At 34.6% G+C, this 24,243-nt stretch overlaps 1 protein-coding gene across 1 annotated transcript in view; it reads right to left on the bottom strand.

The window, feature by feature from the left end:
- The window catches only part of LOC123563113 (intraflagellar transport protein 140 homolog), a 47,384-nt gene extending 26,189 nt beyond the window's left edge, over nucleotides 1-21,195 (bottom strand). The window contains exons 1-15 of the mRNA XM_053524300.1: nucleotides 21,109-21,195; nucleotides 11,797-11,969; nucleotides 11,178-11,399; nucleotides 10,427-10,557; nucleotides 9,207-9,355; nucleotides 7,734-7,909; nucleotides 7,106-7,194; nucleotides 4,592-4,698; nucleotides 3,999-4,141; nucleotides 3,108-3,200; nucleotides 2,496-2,581; nucleotides 2,342-2,372; nucleotides 1,821-1,991; nucleotides 1,152-1,279; nucleotides 629-746 (exon numbers count right to left, since the gene is read on the bottom strand). Coding sequence (XP_053380275.1) covers nucleotides 629-746; nucleotides 1,152-1,279; nucleotides 1,821-1,991; nucleotides 2,342-2,372; nucleotides 2,496-2,581; nucleotides 3,108-3,200; nucleotides 3,999-4,141; nucleotides 4,592-4,698; nucleotides 7,106-7,194; nucleotides 7,734-7,909; nucleotides 9,207-9,355; nucleotides 10,427-10,557; nucleotides 11,178-11,399; nucleotides 11,797-11,940 — 1,788 coding nt within the window. The 5' untranslated portion in view covers nucleotides 11,941-11,969; nucleotides 21,109-21,195. The remainder of the gene's footprint in view (nucleotides 1-628; nucleotides 747-1,151; nucleotides 1,280-1,820; nucleotides 1,992-2,341; nucleotides 2,373-2,495; nucleotides 2,582-3,107; nucleotides 3,201-3,998; nucleotides 4,142-4,591; nucleotides 4,699-7,105; nucleotides 7,195-7,733; nucleotides 7,910-9,206; nucleotides 9,356-10,426; nucleotides 10,558-11,177; nucleotides 11,400-11,796; nucleotides 11,970-21,108) is intronic.
- Nucleotides 21,196-24,243: the final 3,048 nt, after the last annotated feature.

Here is a 24,243-nt window from a genome sequence, read left to right on the forward strand (position 1 = left end):
AATTTGCAAAGCCCATGGTTACTTGAACAACTGCTGATATATATCAGGAGACCATCCAAGACTAACATTAACTAACCATAACCTTTACTTTGGCTTTATGATGATACTTTCATTACAAAATCTTTCACATCCGATGAAAATAAAATATGTCAGACAACCAGGTCACAATCTTAGTTTTAACAGATCTATGAACACACAAAAGCAACCTGGAAACAAGTAATATATGAACCATGCCATGGGAAAACCAACATAGTGGTTTTGCGACCAGCATAGATCCAGACCAGCCTGCGCTTCCACACAGTCTGGTCAGGATCCATGCTGTTCACTTTCAAAGCCTATTGTTATTAGAGAAACTGTTAGCGAACAGCATGGATCCTGACCCATGCTGTTCGCTTTCAAAGCCTATTGTTATTAGAGAAACTGTTAGCGAACAGCATGGATCCTGACCAGACTGCGCGGATGCGCAGGCTGGACTGGATCCATGCTGGTCGCAAAGCCACTATGTTGGTTTTCTCATGGCACAGCTCATATGATGATCACTTTGGACGTAAAACTGTCTACTTACCACAAAGCAAAATTGGCAACGCAAATGGTAGATGTTTATTGGAAACGTTTAACCTGAACTTACCATTTTAATAGCAGCACTAACTTTGGTACCATTACAGTTGACTTTACAAGCAAGAAGACTGCCAAAGCCTGGAACCAGCTCATGTAGATTCTTTGGATGACTATGTGGTTTAGCTTCTCTGTTGGCAGAACGTAAATATACTTTCAATCATTTTACATGAAATGGGTAGTAGCAGTCAAAATACAAACTACAAACAAACAACAGGAGGTAATTTTAAACATTACAACACAAATACAATGCTAGTCAGTATATAAATGCCAAAAATACCATTTTATAGTCTTCCCTTTTGTTTAACTGAACACCTGTTCCTTCAAAGTTTTGCTAGAGACTGAGATGCTTAAGGTAATACCTTATTTTATCTATTTCAATGATGAAAGCTTGATAGAACCACCGTCCTCAGACCTTCCAAAGGCCAATAGTAAAGACTTCATGCATCATTTTAACGCACTTTTGATACAAACATTTGTTACAAAGGCTCTTCAATAAATACTAATGTTAAGAATTATTATAATGTGAGAATTACCTTCTAGACAAGTCAAACACTTTGAGTATGCCTATATCAGTTCCTATCAAGAGATATGTACCACATACATCTAAACATACTGGCTGGCCTTCTACTTCACTGAAGTTTATTGACTGTTTAACTGTACCCTGTAAATAATTATATACAAATTATAATCTTCAGTAAATAAACATTCAAAGCTAAAATTTCAATATTTCTGACACTCTTTTTTATACTCATCTGTGGATACAGTTTCACCACACCTTAAAACAGGACAATACATTTTGATGTTTTATCTACTGAAGAGTATAATGAAAACAGAACAATTACATGTACTTCCAGAATATCAAAATTTTCTTTAATATTCAAGAATAACTAGTCACAATGTCACAAATATTTGTTTTATTCTATTGCAATTTAGTTGATTTTACAGCTTTAATGATAGAAGAGGGCCGCAGTCGGCATGCCAGATATCATTTCAGGCACCATTTGGCACCAAGGTGGCACAAACCATCACCAAGCCAGCTGAAAATAGCTTTCTTATATAACAATTCTTTAGCCCAAACACACAGCAGTGATGATCTATCTGAAGGCAGCCCCTAACCACTCATCAGCAGCAGCACCCTACAAACTATGGACTATCTCGTATCACAGGTAAACACTTTGTGCTAACTTCTTGGGTATACATACCTGGAATGTCCTAACTTGCACCTTCTGCATTTCTATACTGTAGACATTTTGTTCATATATACATATAATCATAGAATCTGTGGTAAAACTGCCTGATGCCTTTATAGTAGACTTATCTTCAGAATATTCATACAGTATCACACGTCTACCATTCCATACTGCTAATGCATCCTAAAATAAATAATTTTAAACAGAAATAAATTATTGTGTTTAAATCTATATGATATAAACACTTTTTGTAACTTGTAACAGAGTCATCTCTCCACTAAGAGGAAATAGTACAAAGACCCTGTGAGAAAACATTTTAAGAACAAAGGGAATAGTTTCTTTTTTTATAGTATTTTGCAATGGTCAAAACATAACTAAGATAAAACCCTAATTATTAAATGATAGATATTTCAATAACTGTATTTTTCATCAAATTTAGTCCCTGGACAAAAAAATAATTATTTTTTCAATCCAAAATCATAATAATAAAAGGGAAAGCATATTCCCTGTGTCAAATTTCCATGACTACTTACTATTAAATTCAAACAGAGAACAGACATGTTTCTGAAATTAATTCTAAACAGGCAATCTACAAGTCCTTGAATATTTCATCTCTTATGCCAATAACATGTAATTTATTCTATACACTACTAAACATAAATACCTTGTTGTATATATTCCTTTTACTGTATGTCTGTTTTGAGATCATGATGTGTACCATTAGAAAACACCTCTATAGACAGAGAACTAGGTCCAAACTGTACTACAGCAGTCTGAAATATGGCAATATTTCCTCATTACAAACCATGAAACCAACTAAATATAAACAGCATTTTTCTATCAACCATTTCTCTTATGCCTTACCGCGCCTTGCAGTCTCTTGTCCATTAAGGATTTCCTTTTCTATATCAATTTGTACATCATCTTTGGTGTTTGTTTAGAAAGAATGCAAGTTTTTTTTTCAAAATCTATATATACTATGAAACCATTCTTGTTTACGGCAGACAAATCATGTTTGCCTCTTACCCCGCAAAAAAGGAATCAGAATTCCGATACACATTATCTTTAAAGTTAAAATGCACTTATTATAAATAACCTCTAGAATAAGTGCTTTTTGCCAAAACCACAAAAATATATACCAACATACTTAAAAGTTACTGGCAATAGTTCTTTCAGAGGTAACAATTACACATGCAGGCAAGCTAACATTTCATGTTCGAATCTCAATCAGTTTCAGCTTACTATATAATTAGTTAATACATTATTTCATTTTTTCCAAATTACAAGTCAAGTACATACCTGATCCCTGAAATTAGCACTCATCACATGCTCATTCAACATAAACACATTAGCTATAGTGTTGACGGCAAGCAGGTCTTTGGTAGAACCCCACTGTAATACAATATACAATTCATACAGAAAATTGTACACCTTTTGATATACAGTAACTGTTACAATATTTAGTATCTAAAGTCTGTCAAGGGTAAAATGTGCATCCTATAAGACAAAATAGCTTAACATAAGACAAATCGTTAAATGCAACACAATCAAAATTTTAGTGATATTTACAATGGTTTTTCATGAAAGAGATCTATAATCATTTTTTACCATTTTACTTAGCCAATTAAAGAAGCAATAAAGGGACACTACATCAAATTAGATCTTTCTTTATAAATCAACTTATTACTGTAAGCGATATGCAATAACATAACACACTGCCTAATCAAGAATTTTACCATCAAACAATCGTTATTTTATTTTGTCAGTGGTAAAATTAAGTCACATTAACAAAGAAAAGTTGATTATAATCATGATGTTGCACAGCAATTTTCAAGGGTTAACCTTAATCCTGGCATACATAGCTATGGTTTGCTAAATCATAAAACTGTGCACAAACATTGTCAAAGTTTTTCTTAAATAGGTATTCCACAAAAATGTTAGAAATATCATTTAAGTAAGAATTAAAGGATTTCATTTTTTGGTCCACAATATAGCCGGTAATTCCTAAACCCTTAGTGCACACTGTAAACATATGAATTCATTAAGATGAAAAACTCTAAAAATGTATATAAATTCGACACTTTATACAAAATTTTCATCATTGTTCATTATAGCAGCAATATCTATAAGATAACCATAAGTTGTTAAATTTTACAGTAAAACTTTTTTCCCACAAAGTTTGAAACCTACAGAAACTTGTGCAACAGGTCCTTCCACTGTTGCTGGGGTCTGAAGTTTCCATTTCTGTTCACCATCCACTTTCTTGTTACCAAGAGGAGGTGAATATTTCCACAGGGCTACATTTCCCATGTTTGTACCACCTGCCAGAGTACCTAGAAGCAACAAATACTTAAATACATCAAAACATTATCATAAAATCACCTATTGTTTTTTATGTTTAAAGTCAGAAAAACACAATTTTGGTCTTAGGTGACCTTCCAGCTTTAATCCTGGGTGTCCCTCAAGGGATTTATTTCAGGCACCAACATGCACCTGCGTAGAACCACTGATCTTTTGTAAACCTGCTGGATGACTTCATTACGTGATGACACCAGCAGATATCTAGTTGCTGTCAAATCAGATGTGTATTCTTTAAAGAACAGTGCTCATTGATCAGGCTACAAGAACAGGTTAATCCATTCTAATGCTGATCATATATTCCCTACAGCATTACATTTAATACCAAAACAGCATTGGAAAACTGAAACACATGCTGATTTCCTAGTCCAGGATGACAACAACTACTAACCATCCTTTTATCTGTGAAGAACTGTCGCACTTACCTTTTCGCTCACAGAAAGCTAAACATGTAATATTTTCATTAGGATCATATCCACTGTGTCCATCAAGATGTAGTATATAGTTCTCCTCATTCTCCAGCTCCCACATCCTAAAAATAGTATACATGTCATTGTTTAAACATATTTTATATTATTTAGTTCATCCCATACATTACAATATCATTTTATGAACAATAGCAATTCTGATTCATTTTTTAGGGTTGACAGCTTGATGGATATATATGTGCATTGATCAAGATATGGTGATCCACATCCAATTAGATTTGAGCTGGAGCGACCCGTTTCAGGTATGCAGAAGAAAATAATGTTTTATCTCAACTTTGATGAGATTTGTAATGCATCAGTATCGGCATCACCATCTGCCCTACTTTCAGGGCAGAGTTTTTGCTTGTTTGACATCGATGGCTCAAGCTCTGTGACTGACTTCAGCATTTCATGAGTCTGCAGCCATTTCTTTATATTTTCTATATTTGCATCGCTCGAAAACCTGGATAACTCAAACATTTTGCTCATCTCCTTTAAGCTTCAGGAACCAGCATTTTATTAACTGTAGGTCATAATTATGAAAGAAACTGGATGAAAATTGAACAGTTTCTCTACCCTTGTTGTTGTTATAACTGGACTGAACGTAAATATAATGATTTCTCTCTTCTAGACCATGTATGACATTGCTGGCTGTATTAAAATCAACATTTACGGCTTGTTTGTCTCAATTAAGGTTATTTCAGAAATGTAAAATTTATCATAACAGAAGAGAGAAAATATGTATATTTATAAATGTATAAATACTGTAATATTGCATTCTCAAGCAAGTTGTAACTGCACCTCTTCAACAAGAGCTGTCCGTAAGACAGCCAAGCTCGACTATTCGAAATATTGTCACAGAAGCAGGAAATTATTACCCAAAATGTTAAATATCAAAAGAGTTTAAGTTCGAAAGGGGACATAATTTGACCAAAATACATATCAGAGTTATGGGACTTGATGCTATCAACTAGTTTTATAACCCCGAAGAAACATGTTAGGTTTAAATTCAATATCTGCATTAGTTTTGGAGATAGTAACTTGCATGTAAACTTTAACCAGAATTTTCTAAGTCCAAAAGGGGGCATAATTTGTTCAAAATACATGTTAAGAGTTATGGAACTTGACCTAGTGAGGCTGGTAATTGACCTAAAAAAGGAATAAATAAGATTCAAAGCTATATGCCTTTTGGTAATAGCTGTATGTACTTGCACGCAAAACTTTAACCAGAATTTTCTAAGTCCAAAAGGGGGCATAATTTGCCCAAAATACATGTCAGAGTTATGGGACTTGATTCTATCAACTAGTTTTATAACCCCGAAGACACATGTGAAGTTTCAATTTAATACTATATTAGTTTTGGAGATAGTAACTTGCATGTTAAAACTTTAAACCAGGATTTTCTAAGTCCAAAAGAGGGCATAATTTGCCCAAAATACATGTCAGAGTTATGGGACTTGTCCCAGTGAGGTAGGTAATTGATCTAAAAAAAGAAAAAATAAGTTTCAAATCTATATGCCTGTTAGTAATAGCTGTATGTACTTGCACGCAAAACTTTAACCAGAATTTTCTAAGTCCAAAAGGGGGCATAATTTGGCCAAAATGAAGGTCAGAGTTATGAGACTTGGTGCTATCAACTAGTTTTATAACCCCGAAGACACATGTGAAGTTTCAATTCAATATCTGCATTAGTTTTGGAGATAGTAACTTGCATGTAAAACTTTAACCAGGATTTTCTAAGTCCAAAAGGGAGCATAATTTGCTCAAAATACATGTCAGAGTTATGGGACTTGACCCAGTGAGGTAGGTAATTGATCTAGAAAAAGAAAAAATAAGTTTCAAATCTATATGCCTTTTAGTAATAGCTGTATGTACTTGCACGCAAAACTTTAACCAGAATTTTCTAAGTCCAAAAGGGGGCATAATTTGGCCAAAATGAAGGTCAGAGTTATGGGACTTGGTGCTATCAACTAGTTTTATAACCCCAAAGACACATGTGAAGTTTCAATTCAATATCTGCATTAGTTTTGGAGATAGTAACTTGCATGTAAAACTTTAACCAAAATTTTCTAAGTCCAAAAGGGGGCATAATTTGCTCAAAATACATGTTAGAGTTATGGAACTTGACCCAGTGAGGTTGGTAATTGACCTAGAAAAAGAATAAATAAGTTTCAAAGCTATATGCCTTTAAATGATAGCTGTATGTACTTGCATGCAAAAACTTAACCAAGGTATGACGCTGACGCTGACGCCGACGCCAGGGTGAGTAGAATAGCTAGACTATTCTTCGAATAGTCGAGCTTAAAATACATCATCACTGCCTTTGCCTTTGTAACAGACTCTTGAGTGATTTAAACAATCTTTAAGTCTCATCTATGAAGTTGATATTTCTAATAAATGTGATGTAACACTTACAGCTGATATACAATATGTGAAATAACACCAGAATGAAAGATTAGGAAATATAGATACCTGATAACTCCTTCACCAGTTGATGTTGCTAGGATACCTTTTCCTGCCCAGTCAATTACTGGCTTGTCTCCCCTGCCGCTAAGTTTTACCTGCAACAAATATTTCAATGTTGGTAAAATATACTGAAAGAATTACGTCCCTATCTCAGCACATTTATATTTCTGGTCATAACTGCTAAACTCACCGATCCATTTATATAGTTTTTTGGGGAGCAATTGCTGTCTATTGCATAGTAAGTAAACATAATTCTGTACATATTTGGAGAGGGCAAAACAGAGAATTGTTAGGCCAAAAAACATAAAAAGCCTCTTTTTGACAATCTCTTGATACCACCTAGTGTAATGTCTATGGTAATGAAGGTCCCTCTTGAACAAGATATAAACTGTCAACAATAAACAATGACATTCTTCCCATGTTAAAATCAGCAATTTTCAAATTTCAGGAACTCTAAGTCTTTGTATTTTTATATCTATTTACATTACAGGTTGTCATTCTGTTCAATTATGTTACTGGTAATAGTTTTCCTGTGACAACCTTGCTAGGTATTAAAAAAATTTTAATGCCGTAAGTACAAAATGGAATGTGAGATAACTGTTATATCTCCTGAAATGATTGTATTACTAAATACCTTCATCATTTCCTTGGTGTCTCCCTCAGGCATCACAGCATGTTGGAACAATGACAGACCTTCTGTTACCGTGATAAGTATGTTTTTCTCTTCATAGTACAACAGTTTTAATATGGGACCATCTGCCTTAAATGCCTGGCTGCATTGGCCACCTTCACTCACAAAGTACACACCACCTTAAACAATAAAATTTTAACATTAAAATAAATTTCAAAGGTCAATATGCAACATTCAATGCAATATACATGTACAATATAACGGTAGTATATACAACAAAAACAAAACATCCAGTAGTTTTCAGAACAAATTAATCCTTGGAAAAAGTGAAAATACACAATACAGACCTCTCCGGTGACACACGGTCAAAATAGTCACTTTGGAGCTTCAGACTTTGCTCAATCTGACTCTAAGCGAAATTTAAGCTGCATCACTTTTTAAGCCACACTTATACCTGATTTCCACTATAAATCAGTGTACTGATAATTTGCATGGTATCAAAATGAGTTTAATACACACAACATACAAGCCAACGGCATAATTTAAACTTCAGATTTTCACAAGAATTGTCAGACTAATCAAATTGTCTGTTACAGCAGAAGAAATTGTATTTGGCAATTTGTTACTTCTCTGACACTCTGAATTTAATTTGTCACCATGTGTGAATGGGAAAATGTTTTGTAAACAAATTGTTGATTAACCATGTGATTAACTGGCATCGAAACACAATTATTTTGGCTCTTTAGTAAGAGAAAGACTTGCAAGCTGTGTGTTAGAAATTCTAACTACGTGAAAATGAGCGGCTGCAGACTTGACTTTCACAGATCAATTGACTTTTAATGTATTTCTATTTTTCATACTTTACTTTTCATTTTTAATAGATTTTATGAGAGTATAAAAAAATCAAACTGGTTACTCAGTGTTAATAACAGACCCCTTTATCCTATCTTCATCCAAAAAATCCACAAAAGATATTTAGAGCATCAGATGCATTTTTCAAAAATATTTTTTTTTTAATTTTGGATTGAAACAATAATTATTGCATGGGAAATGATGTAACTTAGAAAATGACTGGTCAATCAATGGTTTTTGTCCTGAAACAAGAAAGTTATAGCATTCCTTCAAACCACTTCACAAGATTGCTTGCAGTTGGGTTTCTTACGCTGAAGAAGAAATAATAAATTTTATGTGAAGTCTCCGAACTTCTGCTTAAAGTCTCCCCTATTCTCCCCAAATCAACTTCTCCTGAAAAAAAAAAATCTAGCTAGAACCTTACAACAAATTACAGGTCTACCGCCTTTGGCCTAGATTCCTTAAATCCAGAAATGTGTCTTTCTCAAAATGGTTATAAAGGACAAGTTTGACTATCTTAAACCACAGCAAAGACAGTCCACACCTGTTCAATGAAACTGGATACAATATATATTGATTGTGTATATTTTACAAAATAAACATTCAACTTCAATAGATACACACCACTTGCTCCACCAATAAAGAAAGATAGGGATTCCTGTGGACCATATGTAGACACTGTTTTGCTTCCTCCCTTCCCTTTCTTCCAGTTAAACATGTCTAAAGCCGACTCATCCCCACTCACAGCTGCCTTTGCCAGCTGAGCTATATCTCTGAAACATAAAAATCACATGTTTATCCTGGAGTAATGAAACTAAAGTCAAAATGAAAATTCTTTACATATGAAGTACTAACCCATGAATTAAAAAAGAAACTTAGAAAAATAGTATCTATCTGCAGATTCACAAAATTTTCGACTTTGAAATAGGTACAATAGTTTTCACTGGCTCTATTCAATTTATACAGTAGAGGCCATGTAACTCTGTTCATGCATTCAGATCAGTACAAGAAACTTTGAATCAAATTCATTTACTGATACCTGAGATAAAGTGAAGCTACACCAAAACTTTAACTTGAAATTCTATGTAAAAAGGGGGATAATTCATGAGATAATGGTGAAAGAGTTATGGCCCTTGTGTCATATGATGTAAGTGATGATGTGGAACAACTATTTTAAGTTTGAATAAAATCCATTTCGTAATAACAGAGATAGAGTGCACAAAAACTTTAACCTGAAATTCTAAGTAAAAAGGGGGAATTATAATTCATGAAATATTGGTGCAAGTTACGGCCCTTGTGCCATTTGATGTGGGTGATGATGAGGAATAACTATTTTAAGTTTGAAACAAATCCATCAAGTAATTACAGAGAGAAAGAGAACGTGCATCAAAACTTTAACCAAAGTGCGGATGTGGAAGGACGCCGACTCCGGGTCGAGTAGGACAGCTCTCCATACTTCGAATAGTCGAGCTAAAAAACTGGTACCTGATGTCAAGATTCAAGAGAATGATTGAACTAACAGGTGTACTCGCAGTAAACAACCTTTAATCTGAACTTCCCAACAGAAATACTGCTGAAACTTGATTTCTCGAACTTGCTTATCTCAAATTTCCGGCTATCTCGAAGACATTTTCAAGTCCTGTCCCAAAAACATGTGCACAAAATATCATTTAAAGTTGAATTTCGCTTATCTCGTAATAAAACTCTCGATCCCTTGGAGTTTGAGATACCGGGTTTCAACTGTACTCGAGAGACCTCAATGACTCTATAAATTTGTTGGATAGGCAAGTGAATGTTACAGCACTGAAGCAGGTGTCTAAGATAAATATAATACAGATACATACGTGGAAGGGTCTGGTGGTGGAAGAGGTTTAAAGATGATCTGTGAGAGGGGTTCCTGACAATGATGTTGATGTAAAGGGTTCTGTTGCAATCTGCCTTTACCATCAGACTTCCAAACCATCACCACACCCGACTGTAATATAAAATTGCTGATAAAAAACCCCAGAAAAACCACCATAAACTCATTACAGTTTTCAAATTCACTTTATGGAATCTGCTCAAGTTTACATAATTTGAGTGTTCAGTATTGAAATCTGTTTTGCAGAACATTTTTTTGTTGTTGGGTCAAACCCTTACAGCTCAGGTCATCATACTGCAACATTTCAGGTTTTAATGGCGAAGGAAGACCCAAGATGCTCCTCCATACATTATTTCAAGCAGGTGTGGGTATTTCAGTAGAACCACTGACCACGCCTTAACCCGCTGTACTGCGTCCTCACATGACAAGCCAAGCAGGGCCAAAACCCAAAACGTTATGAGTAAGTGACATATTCATCTGAAACAATACTAAAAATCTAAAGTCAAAAACTTCCTTCCTTATGTCAACATAAAATGCAACCAATTCTGTTAATCCTTTTACAAAATTTAAAGTGAATTCCTATGATAATATGATAACTGAAGTAAACTAGTTTTTTTAGGAAACAATACAATTTTGAAGTGAAGTCATTTCTCCTTTGTACTATATCTAAATTTCTGTTACTACCTAAACAAAAGAATCAAGACTGTGTCATGCCCATTTGCAGTAATACATACCTTATCACCTGAAATTAACCTTGATCCATTAGAGCTCCAGTGGAGAACCGTGATAGCATGTTTATGTAGCGGTAAACCCTCAAACAATTCACAATCTGTGGCATTCCATATCAACAATTCACCATTCTCAAACCCTACAGCTATTATCTTCTTTGTTGGATGCCATGCAGATGATGTCACCTGGCAACTTCGCTGTAACTTCACATTTAGTAATCTCTCTCCCTAAAATATAGAACATCAGTAAGAAAGCCTTATAAACAGTTACTTACCTGCATGCATTTGGCCAGTTTTCTTTTGAATTTATCATTTTTATGGATGCAAGTAAATACAGGTTGATCAGACAGTCATTTTTTTCAAACCAGACAAGTTACCATGATTTTCCATATCAATTTCTTTATTCATGTTATTAGGATCTATATCCCTAGATTACAATTTCTGCTTCAGAGATCATGTATCTAGTCAACCAGAAACATTATGCTCACAAATTTTTCAATATAAAATACATGTATTATGCATAAATATATAAACTATAATTTGCACAAGTTGAATTAATTTCTGTTCATGAAATACTGCAAAAAAATAAGAACATAATGTATCAATTCACCGTCCTTGTACTTACCTCATCAAGGAAAAGGTTGACAGCTCCTCCTGTTTCATCACTGTATGATGTCACAGCCAGCATGGGATTGCCACTGAACCATGATACATCTGTGTTGATCCCAGAGCACTCAGTATCGAGGCGGTGGTCAAAGTAGACCGCCATAGTGTCCTAACGTAATTCTGACTCACAACCTGAAAATACATACAGCATTCAAGCATGCAAAAGTCTTTTATTTCAACTACAAATGTCACTATACTTTTTGCATCATTTTCATAAACCAAGATAACTGGAGAATGAATGTGTGCAGGCTAATTTACACTCCATACTTAACATCATCTTATGGATATCTACTATTTTCAGCCTGACTGGTCTTTGTTGCAAGTTATATTTTTACCAATCAAACTAACTTACTGATAAACAAATTCAAACCGTGCCGTTCAAGAGAATTCAAGGACTGGCAGCAGTTAACTGATGGTAAACAAGTGCTGTCACTATTGGTGACAAATGCCCAAGAATGCCACAGCTGTATGCGCAAAAAAATCACATATCATTTTGTGACCTTGACCTAAGAGGCCTTGGTCATAAGTGTGACACATCTTCTCAATATGGTTAACATTTGTGTCAAATTATTTTCAAATCCATTGATAAATGGCAGAGTTATGGACCAGACAAAGACACCTTTGACTTAGAACTAAGTGTGACCTTGACTTTGGAGCTAGGGGCCTGGGTCTTGCACATGACACCTCATCTCATTATAGGGAACATTTATGCCAAGTAAATTCAAAATCCCTTCATCAATTGCAGAGTTATGGACCTGACACGAAACAGACCATGTTAACCTTTGACCTCTAAGTCAGTAAGTGTGACCTTGACCTTGGAGCTAGGGTGTCTGGGTCTTGTGCATGACACGTTGTTATTTCAAAATCCCTTTATGGATGGAAAAGTTACAGCCCGGACAAGAATTTACCGACGCACGGACAGACAGTGCGATTTTAATATGCCCGCCTTCAGGGACATAAACAGCACTTGTTTGCCTTACTGATGCATGATACAAATTATTTAGCTATTTTTTTAAATACAATATACCCTACGCCAAAGATAGAAATGCAACCTAAACACCCTTCATGCAGAGAACAAAACTAATCAGCATGACTGTCATGCAAATTTATAAGGTGTTACAGTCTCAGGAAAAATTTGCAGCCTCGATGGGGACTCAAATCTCGGACCTTCAGCTTACTGTGCCAATGATCTACCAATTCTGCTACCGAGGCCACCCGATACGAGAACCACTACACACCTTCTCTCTTATTGCGAGACATTGGCACTCCTGGCCAATGTCTGCCACAGACTGTTAACAAAATTAATATGCACACCCCAGCCAAACTGCTTTGCCCCACATGGACTGCAAGGGTGAACATCTCGGTAGAACCTCCAAATGTATCATTTTCAGGAAAAATGTGTAGCCTCGACCGGGACTTGAACCTCAGACCTTTGGCTTCCACTGGCAACACTCTACCAATTGAGCTACCGAGGCCACCGCATACGAAAACGGCTGACAAAGGAAAAGTATCTGCACGACTGTCATGCCGAATGATACTAAATCTAATTATCTATACTACACATGTATAAGATCCTTCCGATTAACAATAAAACTATCTATAAAATCAGGGCTAGCACTGGGTTGAAAAAAGTTTGAGCCAAATTTTTACGCCGCGGATCGAAGAGGCTCGCACGCCCATTTGCGTGTCCATGACAGGGTTTTGGTGGGGTTCACAGGGGGCTTTGCCCCCTGAAGCTTTTGGGCTTTAAGGTATTTCAAATGCTTAGATTGCAGCAGAAAACACCATTATCCACAAATGTTAAATCATACTAAATGCTTCATAACTGAATGGTCAGTCCTTGTGTAATAATAAGCAAAACATTGCATCAAGGATAAATTTATTTTTAACCATAATTTATATCATTTCTCAATGAATTAATAATATATCATATACATGTAAGTGATGTAACTACTCGGACAACTCTTAAGCAATGAATTTATTTATTAGTTTTGAAATAAATCACACAAACTTACAAGTAATCCACAAGCAACCAATGAAAGTCTATTTTCCATTTTTTAGCTGGATTTAGAGTCCTATTTTCTCTTTTCACAGATTTTGCTTTCTTTGCAGGAGGTAAACTACCTGATTCAGACTATCTTTCTCAGCCATAATGACAAGCAAGAAATTAATTCAAAAACATTTTATTATATACTTATTGGCATCAATAATGAATTACTCATTTGAAATAATTTTATAATAAAAGATGGCTCAATATTTTATTCTTGAAATCAAGGAACTTCAATCATGGCATGTGCCACAAACAAACACCTTTGATCCATGTATATTCATTAATCAGTACCAATTTAGCTAAACAAACTGTGAGAGATGCTTTTAATTACCCCAAGGGCACAGGTTTATTGTCACTTGATGTTTTATTAAAATGCTGTTAAATACACTGCATAGCATTAACCTTTCCTAGTATGTTTGATGAATGTACGGATAACGCGTATTTTTTCATGTTATAACAGCTGCAGAATTCTGAGGGAATGGTTGGTACAGGCTCGGGTACCAACGATCCCCAAATAGAATATGAGCTAACGCTATTCTAGCATAAAACGCGTAAAAAACAGGTAAATGAATATATTGTTCTTTAATGTCATTAAATTTCAATGAAATGTGTGGTAAAGTCTACACTGTTTTTCATGTTGACTTCATTTCCTTTTGAATTATCCATTTTGGGGCCGTACTATGTTTATGTTGGAAACAGGCTGATTCGGACCGTGGCTGATTCCAGGGGTTTTTTTTATTCTATAGCAGAGGCCGAATATCGGCCTCGTCCCCCAGCCGAGGATTTCCCCCACAGCCAAAGATTTCCCCTACCGCAGTTGAAATTCCCCTACGTCCGAAATTACCCCCCTCCGAAATCGTAAACAAAGCAATGGAGATTACTCCCAGCGATTTTCCTGACCAAAAATCGGACCCGTTCACAGTTGCAGACGGTCTTTCACAATTTTCAATGGGTGTGAAAACCTTCAGAAATAGTAGAAAAATGTTAGAAGAGCGTTCAGTGGACCCAAGGTTCCGGTTTTGACCAGCGAAAATCGATAAAAACCCGCACATAATATGTCATGTGCGCCTGCTTGTCTCGCGGTAATACTCTTTGATGTGTAACGAGTTCGAAAGCTCTGCCCCTTGTCAATCAAAATCCCAGTGAACTTCATACTGTTTGTCGACACCAGCGTAAGTATGGCAGTAGGCGGAGCGTCGTGTGTTAATTAGCTACTGACAGATGTCAATCACGCCACACGCCAACTGACACGTGGTTATCATCAGTATGTAATATAGATGATTGATAAACAATGCAGCATCAGATTATCGTGTTTGTACCTCTTGTTAATTAGCGTAACAGGTTATGCTGTATTGTGTAATATGTGTTGTTAATTTAAAGTAATTATTTTGTGTGCTTGATTCGATTAAATAAGCCGATCGGCCGTTACGCAAATTTATTATCTTTGCCGAGGTATTTTGCTAGAGCAAAATAAAATATAAATGTTTTAAGTAATCAGATATTATAAGTATGGAATAGTTCTGGTGAAAAGATGAAATTTAAAATGGGTATTTTATCAAGAATTTTAAATGTTTGCTTTCGTTTTTTCATATTTGTCACACGTTTTCGCGATCGTGATTATCGGACTTTTTTTATCCTTTCTTACAAGATTTTCTAGTACAATTGAAATAAAAAGCCAACAAAAGTATGCATTTAATAATAATATGATGACTCTTGCAAAAGCAACTCTTATTTTAAAGCATTTTTTGTGAATAAAAGCATGTGACCTTTAAATATTCAATGATTTCTTTCTTGTATACGGCTAAATTGAGCATTTCAACTCTCCCCACCCACCTTGTTACAATGATAAGTGAACATTAGTGCAAGTCCATCTATTACTAAGTGACAGTGTGTATAGTTGCTAAAAGTTGCAGGAATATGTAATAAAAACACAGTTTAAAGTGTTTATTATGCATAATTGTAAATTCCCCCCCCCCCCCCCCCCCCCCCCCCCCAGTGAAAAAAATCCCCCAAAACTGCTCGTCGCACGCTATTTTCTTCCCCCAATGACAGGCTGCGGCCCCTTCCCCCAGTCGTAAAAAAAAACCCTGGATTCGGACCATGGCTGATATGGACCACATACTTTGAATAAAAGTAGATAATGACCACATATTTTGGCTGATTCAGACCACAAACTTCTATTTAACAGTCAATAATGACCATTAAATTTTGGATGATTCAGCAATTTTCAGAAAATAATGTTGATTATAGCTTATATAGAGGTTTAACTTGAAGTAAGGACATAAAATATACACCATACAAACAGGTAAGAAGTTTTGACAAACTAAAATGCATCATTTATGCATTGAAATAAGGACTTTAATTGTTCTTTGCATCAGACATTAAACTTAATACTCATAAATATTATTTTTACTCATGACATTAGTTTCAGGAAAACTTAAACAATTTGGGCCGAATAAGCCAAGTAAATTGAGAATCGGTCATGATCCGAGTCAGCCTGTATTCGTTTACGTTTAGCCATGACGCACATATATAAAAAGGTGTTATAAAAACATGTCAGCTTTTGAATCTCTCTGTAACATGTTTTCTCTTTGTTAATACACCCTCGAGAAGTGACAATAACAGCAGTTTTATGCTAGAATCTAGGATACATTCCACAAATCATTCAAAAGAATAAGGAACACAAATCATTCAAAAGAATGAATACCGGACGTTTCCCCCACAAGACAGTTCCCCCTTAAGACATTTCCCCCCCAAGACATTTCCTCCCAAGACGTTTCCCCCCCAATGTAGTTATACCCAAGACGTTTCACCCCCAATTTTTAAATAATTTGTTTCTTAAACAATTTCACCTTAATATTAAATCTTGGATTGTATTGAAATAAAGTGTACATTTGTAATGTACTTCAGCAAGTATTTAGTGAAATAATTTGGACATTCAAAGAAAAATATAGCTCTTGTTGAGTCAAACTTTTATCCCTTAATTTCATCATTTATTTTGAGATACGGCTTCAATGAATACGGTTAAAAGCTTTCATATATATTAACTAGTCTAAATAATGAGACCTCGGGTAGATTGATTTTACATTTTGATATTTTACGTTGTCTACCTAGAGGTAGGCGGATATTGACAAGTCAAAAAATATTAACGATATTCAACTCTCGAGTACAATTTATTATTATTTGGACTAATATATTAACAAAAATTATTTTTTACTCCAGTTCCTGTTCTTCATGATTTTTTAATCAATGTTCATAATTTGTTCAAGTCAGATGCAAATTCTCAGATACAAAAATGTGAACTCCCTTAGTTTAGCACTTAAATTATCAAAAGGTGTGATTTACACCTTTTGATTAAATTAAGTTAACACCTGTGATTAAACACACAGGTGTTTAATGATTATGATATTTATGGCTACAAACCAATTTGCAGGAGATATTTTTTATATTGAATGATTTAAATATATGTTTTGGACATTTATGATATAGTCACCAGGGACACACAGTTAAAGTGACCCTTATATATCATACAAAGCAATGACACAGTCAGAAAAAAAAAACATCATAGAAAAGTTATAATATCAAAACATTATCAGTATTACCTGCCCTAAAAAGCTTATATTTAATGTTTCGATAAGCTTTAGGATTCCATGTTCAATTTTGAAGCATTTTCATTGTAAACCTCTTGTGGAAAGAAGTTCTGATAATTAAGGTATTAGATCACTAATAGAGAACCTCCATTTTGAAGAGTATTCAATTCCTACCATAAACCTACTTTGACAGCAATTCTTAGGGGTGCGTAGGTTCAAGCCCTACTGGGACCAAGTTTTTTTTTCCATATTTTCCTTTTTTCTAGTAAGTTCTTACTTCTTTCAAGACTTATTATTGATTTCTTGTACAAAAATGGAAAAAGATGAATCTTATAAGCGATTTCTTGGTGTTCAAAGTGAATTTACTACTTAAACAGAAGGGGTAGAGTTACACATCTTTAAAAATATTGAGTTACACACGGTGAAAGTTCTCTATTTTGCTTTCACTCTTAGCTTATATATTGTGGAAGAAATTTAGGTAGGTTTTACGTCTGTCCTAAGGTTATTTTTAAATGGAGTTAGCAAAATTCAAAACAGAAACACAGCATTCGACCTTATTTTTTCAATGTTGAAGTATGAATTCTGTCTCTTTAAATCCATTTACTTGAGGCAACATAGTAAAAAAAATGATATTGACATTTTTATTTTGTGTTTTATAGTTGTTTACCAATAGTTTGATGTTTCATTAATTAAAATTAATGGTAAAATGAGTTCTCTGCAAACATTTTGGATAGTGGCTATCAATTTGAAATTTATCTGTACTTGAGCTTGAGGAGATACCATAAGTTATACAAAATATATAAAAAAACGGCACGGTAAAAGTTGTTTAAAAATTGCAAATTAGTGCAAAACACAGTTACCTTTCAGAATATACCAAGCAAAGGCCATTTTGTAAACATTACTATTAGTGCTCTAATACCTTAATGTACTCATTATTCATATGTCTATTGTGGAAAACAATACTTATTTTATTTTCTTGCCTATAAATTGTATATATAGTAAACTCTTCCTGGGTTACTTACTCAATTGAAAATATTTGTACTTTATGTCATAAAAAATCCTTCATTTTGTTCTGAGATATGACTGCTTAAAACAGTCAGGGGTGTAACTGTTTTAAGTTATGTAACCTATTTCAGTTACTTTTTCAAGTATTTTATAACCTGTATTAGTTATAAAATACAGATAACCCAGGTAAGTTATTCAAAAAAAGCCTTTTTGCTGTTCTCACAAAGTGACCTTTAAAGTGTAATTAGTAGCAAACTGTGGTTAATCAAATTCTCTTTTAGTCTGAACATGGCCTGATGAGCATAATGGGATGTTAAGAGTTTTATAGCTTTAAAACCATTTGCGTAAGACTTTTATCAGCCTTGCGTAAAAGAAATTACTGCATAGCTGGAAAGATAAAAGACCAAGGATTCAGGAAATGATTGCATTAGTCACATTCACAATAAGGAGTTGACACAAGAGGGCTTTGTAATATTTGATGATAACTGAAACAAGTTATGAAAGTAAACGCAATAACTCAAATGGGTTATAAAAAGTGATAACTTGAAACAGTTACACCCCTGACTGTAAAATGTATACATAAATCAGTAAGTTACTCACCGGCAGTGATTAGAGCTATAATCTCATTGTAAAACTGTTTTTATTCAAATTAATAATGCAAAATAGTCAATTTACATAATAAAGACACTTGTAAGCAGAAATCATTGAAAATCAATCTCTGTATTTGGTACTTAAGTTTTTGTAGAAAAAAATTGTATGTTTCTGGTCAAGATTTAACAAAAATTAAAAATGAGCTTTTGCCAATCGAACTTTCCTCAGTTATATATAACAATATGTGCATGTATGCAATTAGCAGAAATTATAACCAAGAATCTTTCATGAAAAATGTCCATGGCTGTGTGCCGTCCAATCTGTTTTAAATTAATGCGGTTTTAATAACATAAGGGACTAACAAATACTGAAAAATAGCAAATAGCTTGACCCTTCTCATGCTGGGCATGATTGATTCTGCCTTTACAACCAGTGTAGATCTTGATCAGCCTGCACATTTTGTGAATTTGATTCGTTAATTTGTGAGAATTGAATCATATCATTAATTTTCTTATGAGCCATGAATATATTGTTAATGTCCCCAATGATTTTTACATTCATGAAATGATTGAAACAAGCTTTTTTTTTTAGTTTTTACTTGAAATATATATTGGATAACTAACAATGTAATCATGGTCTAAATAATGAGTAATTGGTATTTTTATATAGAAATGCTATGCGAAAAGGAGTTATATTTTTCTGCATACTATATATAATGCTTTTTTTCAACACAATATTACTAAAATGGTTAAATCACAAATCAAAAATGTTTTCATGAAAAGGAGTTATATTTTTTTAAATTACTGACTTTGATGCTTTTTGGTAATAATATGAAAACTACAATAAAATTCTAATGTCAGTAAAATTATCTTAGACACAAAAATAATAATCCTAATATGACAGGGAAATATCCTGGTGTAACAGTTAATGCTATTATACAGAAAACTCTGTTTCGCACAGGGAAAACTTCTTTTTGAATAATTATGTTAATTCTTTGCAGAAAGGAGTAATGTATTTCTAAATACTGAATATTTTGCAATTAGAATCGCACGCGTATTTTCCCGACATTTTAAAAATGGACGAATAATCAGAAACATATGAACAGGGAAATATATAACATTTACTTACTATAACTTTCAATTTAATTGATATTTCTCAAAGTACCGGGTAATATTTGAGTGTAAACAAATTGTACTGACAATTCCCTTGATGAATGTTACAGAAAAGGATCCACTGCATTCACTTAATAATTAAGGTGTTAAATGGTAATTACTGAAGGTGATAAATGCCACATTTATTATGTGAGATAATCCAATCAAACATTAATTTCAATTGAAGACTTCATTTAATCTTTAGATTATATTATAAATTACTGAAAGAAAAGTAAATTTTATTATCAAGTAGTCTTCTTGTAAATAAAATCATCTTCAAACTAAGTCTTTTTTAACTTTTAAACATCAATGGCAGTTATTATATATTGATCTTTATTAATATTTTCCTTCATGTTTTGCTGATAAACATAACCTACAGGTCTCCTTACCAAATTTTGGTATTTTTCTTCTAAACACACTTTTTAAAAAGAATTGCTGCATTATGACTTTTAATACTTTAAATGAATTTGGGGGTGAAACGTCATAAAAGCTGAGACAATTCCCCCCCAAAATGGGGGAAAAAGTCTTGAGAGGAACTGTCTTTGGGGGGGGGGGGGGGGAAACGTCTGGACACCCAAAAGAATAAGGAAGACAGAATCGATGGCCTTCTACATGTGCATTACTATATTGACTTTTGGACAATTTAGCTTTTACAGAGGTACCATGTAGATTCAAAATCTATTCAAGATCATGACATGCAATTATCAGTCATTTATAGTCATGTAGTTCTACATAACCAAACCAGGCAAACTCAACTTATTTATCTTGGATACCGCCAGTTATTTTCGGTGTTCTACTTTATTTAAGATTTTAACACATTGAAATTGTCGTTAAATTTTAAACTTGAAGTTTCTGCTACAGAAACTTTTGGTTAAACTAATTACCTTTCAATAAAAAGGAAATATTTATCACTAAACTCTAAAAATGTCCCTTCTTTTCGTCCATTTTCAAACTATTTCGCCGGAAGTGTGCGACGCATGATGGGAAATATTGTGTGTTTTTTTTAAATAACATTAAAACATAACATTATTTTTAGAAAGCATATATTTTCTTTACATTTGTTAATAAAAATTATTTTAAAGCTGTAAATTAAATGCAAAAAAAAAATTGGCATATTGTAAATATTTGTGTTAGGGTAAATAATGACTGTTCTAACAAGTCCTAGTGGTTAGAGACCACCAATTGTTTTCCCATAGACTGAGGTGGCAGGGGAGTGCAGATTTGCGAATTCCACATTGACGTGTGGGTACCAGTGTTGAAATATCCATAGAAATCTCGTTTTTGCTTATTTTTCTTTGAAACTACTATGGACTATTGCAGATACTATAGACTACATAAAGACGACTCTCCGGTCCTATGCACCTGTCGCTTTCCATGCCAGATGTAGTGAAAATTGGCCAAATCACCCAAATTTTATAGACCAAAATTAGCCTAACCGGGCCTCACTTTGAACTCTGCCATTCATCCATTTTGGTTTTTTAAATCCAATTTCGTAGCATATATGTATAGTGCGAACATAGATGCATACCCAGGTGGTGTGGAATGTGTCTCCCAACCACCACTTTATTTCCCTAATTTTCACTTGAAAAAAAGTGGATGGATAACAGCCGAGCGTCTGGTCGACTTTTTGTTCTGATGTTTATGTTTTAGCCTCAACCGGAAGTACGGAGCTAGGAATTTTAAAACACCCGCCATGTAGAATCATTAACCGTTCCTCATTCCCCAGATATATTAAAGAATTAATAATGATAAATAACCAGTAAGATAGATATGCCTTTATATCTACCCTGTCCTGTTTATACAGAAAATCGACCGGGGCCAAATTACGAAACCGCTCCCCTGCCACCTTAAGTTTTTAAGATGTTTAGATAAAATAAAATGTAACCTGTCCTGAATCCTAAGACACTTATAGTGATATCAACTGAACAAAAAGTGTTGCCGTACCTTGCAAGATAGCCGGTGAATAAGCCAACAAAAGTGCCCACCCCTCCACGCAAAAATCAGCCAAAATTTGCATTCTGAATCAAAGTAACCCCGAAAAACTATTTACTGCCTTTAAAGTTAATTTCACATGATATTTACATTTTAAAGCCTTTCAAATGTTAAAACCATGTACTTTTAACATAATTTTGGTATACAAATGCAGATTACCCTACTTATCCTATCGGGACACCCTTTAAAGGCCATCCATCCATCCTTTGGGGCCACCCCAGCCACTATATAGCTGAATGGCATTGCTAGATATAGATACATGTGTTGCTTTTAAACAAAATGGCATGAATAGTCATTATCTAGGCACTAATTTCTTCTTTTGGTCGTTTTATGATACGAATCCTACTGGCTGGGGGTCCGTAGCTTCATTATTATATGGCCACCTACTGCCATTTTGGGACTCGCTGGGCCGAATTTAGTACTCAGAAATGAATAAAAACCACTATAGGTTATAGTTCATTCCGTAATGGGTTTAAATACATGCAAAAAGTCAATATTTGAGTGGTTTGAAAATTCGTCTATTTTCCTTAAGGTGGCAGGGGAGTGCAGATTTGCGAATTCCACATTGACGTGTGGGTACCAGTGTTGAAATATCCATAGAAATCTCGTTTTTGCTTATTTTTCTTTGAAACTACTATGGACTATTGCAGATACTATAGACTACATAAAGACGACTCTCCGGTCCTATGCACCTGTCGCTTTCCATGCCAGATGTAGTGAAAATTGGCCAAATCACCCAAATTTTATAGACCAAAATTAGCCTAACCGGGCCTCACTTTGAACTCTGCCATTCATCCATTTTGGTTTTTTAAATCAATTTCGTAGCATATATGTATAGTGCGAACATAGATGCATACCCAGGTGGTGTGGAATGTGTCTCCCAACCACCACTTTATTTCCCTAATTTTCACTTGAAAAAAAGTGGATGGATAACAGCCGAGCGTCTGGTCGACTTTTTGTTCTGATGTTTATGTTTTAGCCTCAACCGGAAGTACGGAGCTAGGAATTTTAAAACACCCGCCATGTAGAATCATTAACCGTTCCTCATTCCCCAGATATATTAAAGAATTAATAATGATAAATAACCAGTAAGATAGATATGCCTTTATATCTACCCTGTCCTGTTTATACAGAAAATCGATAGGGGCCAAATTACGAAACCGCTCCCCTGCCACCTTACATATCTATCTATCTATTTATACTGCAGCACTCCTCTTTGCAAGTATTATGTGCAGCTGCGCGCCTGTACAAGAAGTTAAAAGTAGATTGGATAGGAGGATAAAAGTAATACACGATGTGTATTGCAAGCATGAATACAGTTGATAGTGTTAAAAACAAGAAGGATTTACAGATAAAAGCAGTTTAAAAACAGGTCTATCATGTTAAGCATTGTGTACAAGTTTGGTCACACCCTGCTTAAACTGGTTCAGGGTGGGGGCTTGCACAAGTTGTACTGGAAGGGAATTCCAAAGCACTATGGTGGCTGGAAAGGTACTTTGCATCAGGAACTGTTTCCAAGACTTGGCCATGGAGTGTGTACTTTGATTTGAAAGGGTTTTTTGACCTTGTTATATGTTCATAACAGTGCATTTTAAGGGGTTGAACTCCATGTCCCACTTACTTTCCCATAGCTGTAACCTATTTAAGTCTTGCTGGAGGATGTTTTCTTGGGCAGAACTATTTACAGTTAAATAGACAGCAGTGTCATCGGCGAATAAGCGAACCTGTGAAATCAGATTTTCAGGCAGGTCATTAATGTAGAGTAAGAATAGAAGGGGGCCTAGGACGGAGCCCTGTGGGACTCCGGACGTTACTGGAACTTCCTCTGATGTTTCACCATTCACAAGGAACGATTGGCGCCTGCCAATTAAGAAAGACTTGACACATTGCAACGTGGTGCCCTGAACACCATGTTGATGAAGTTTGTACAGAAGTTTCAAATGGTTAACCTTATCAAATGCTTTAGAGAAGTCCAGAAGGATCAAGTCCGTCTGGGGGCCTTGAATAAAGTTTCGGGATAGATCTTC

The sequence above is a fragment of the Mercenaria mercenaria genome, chromosome 2 (assembly GCF_021730395.1).
Source record: "Mercenaria mercenaria strain notata chromosome 2, MADL_Memer_1, whole genome shotgun sequence".
In the NCBI taxonomy this organism is placed as follows: Eukaryota; Metazoa; Mollusca; class Bivalvia; order Venerida; family Veneridae; genus Mercenaria; species Mercenaria mercenaria.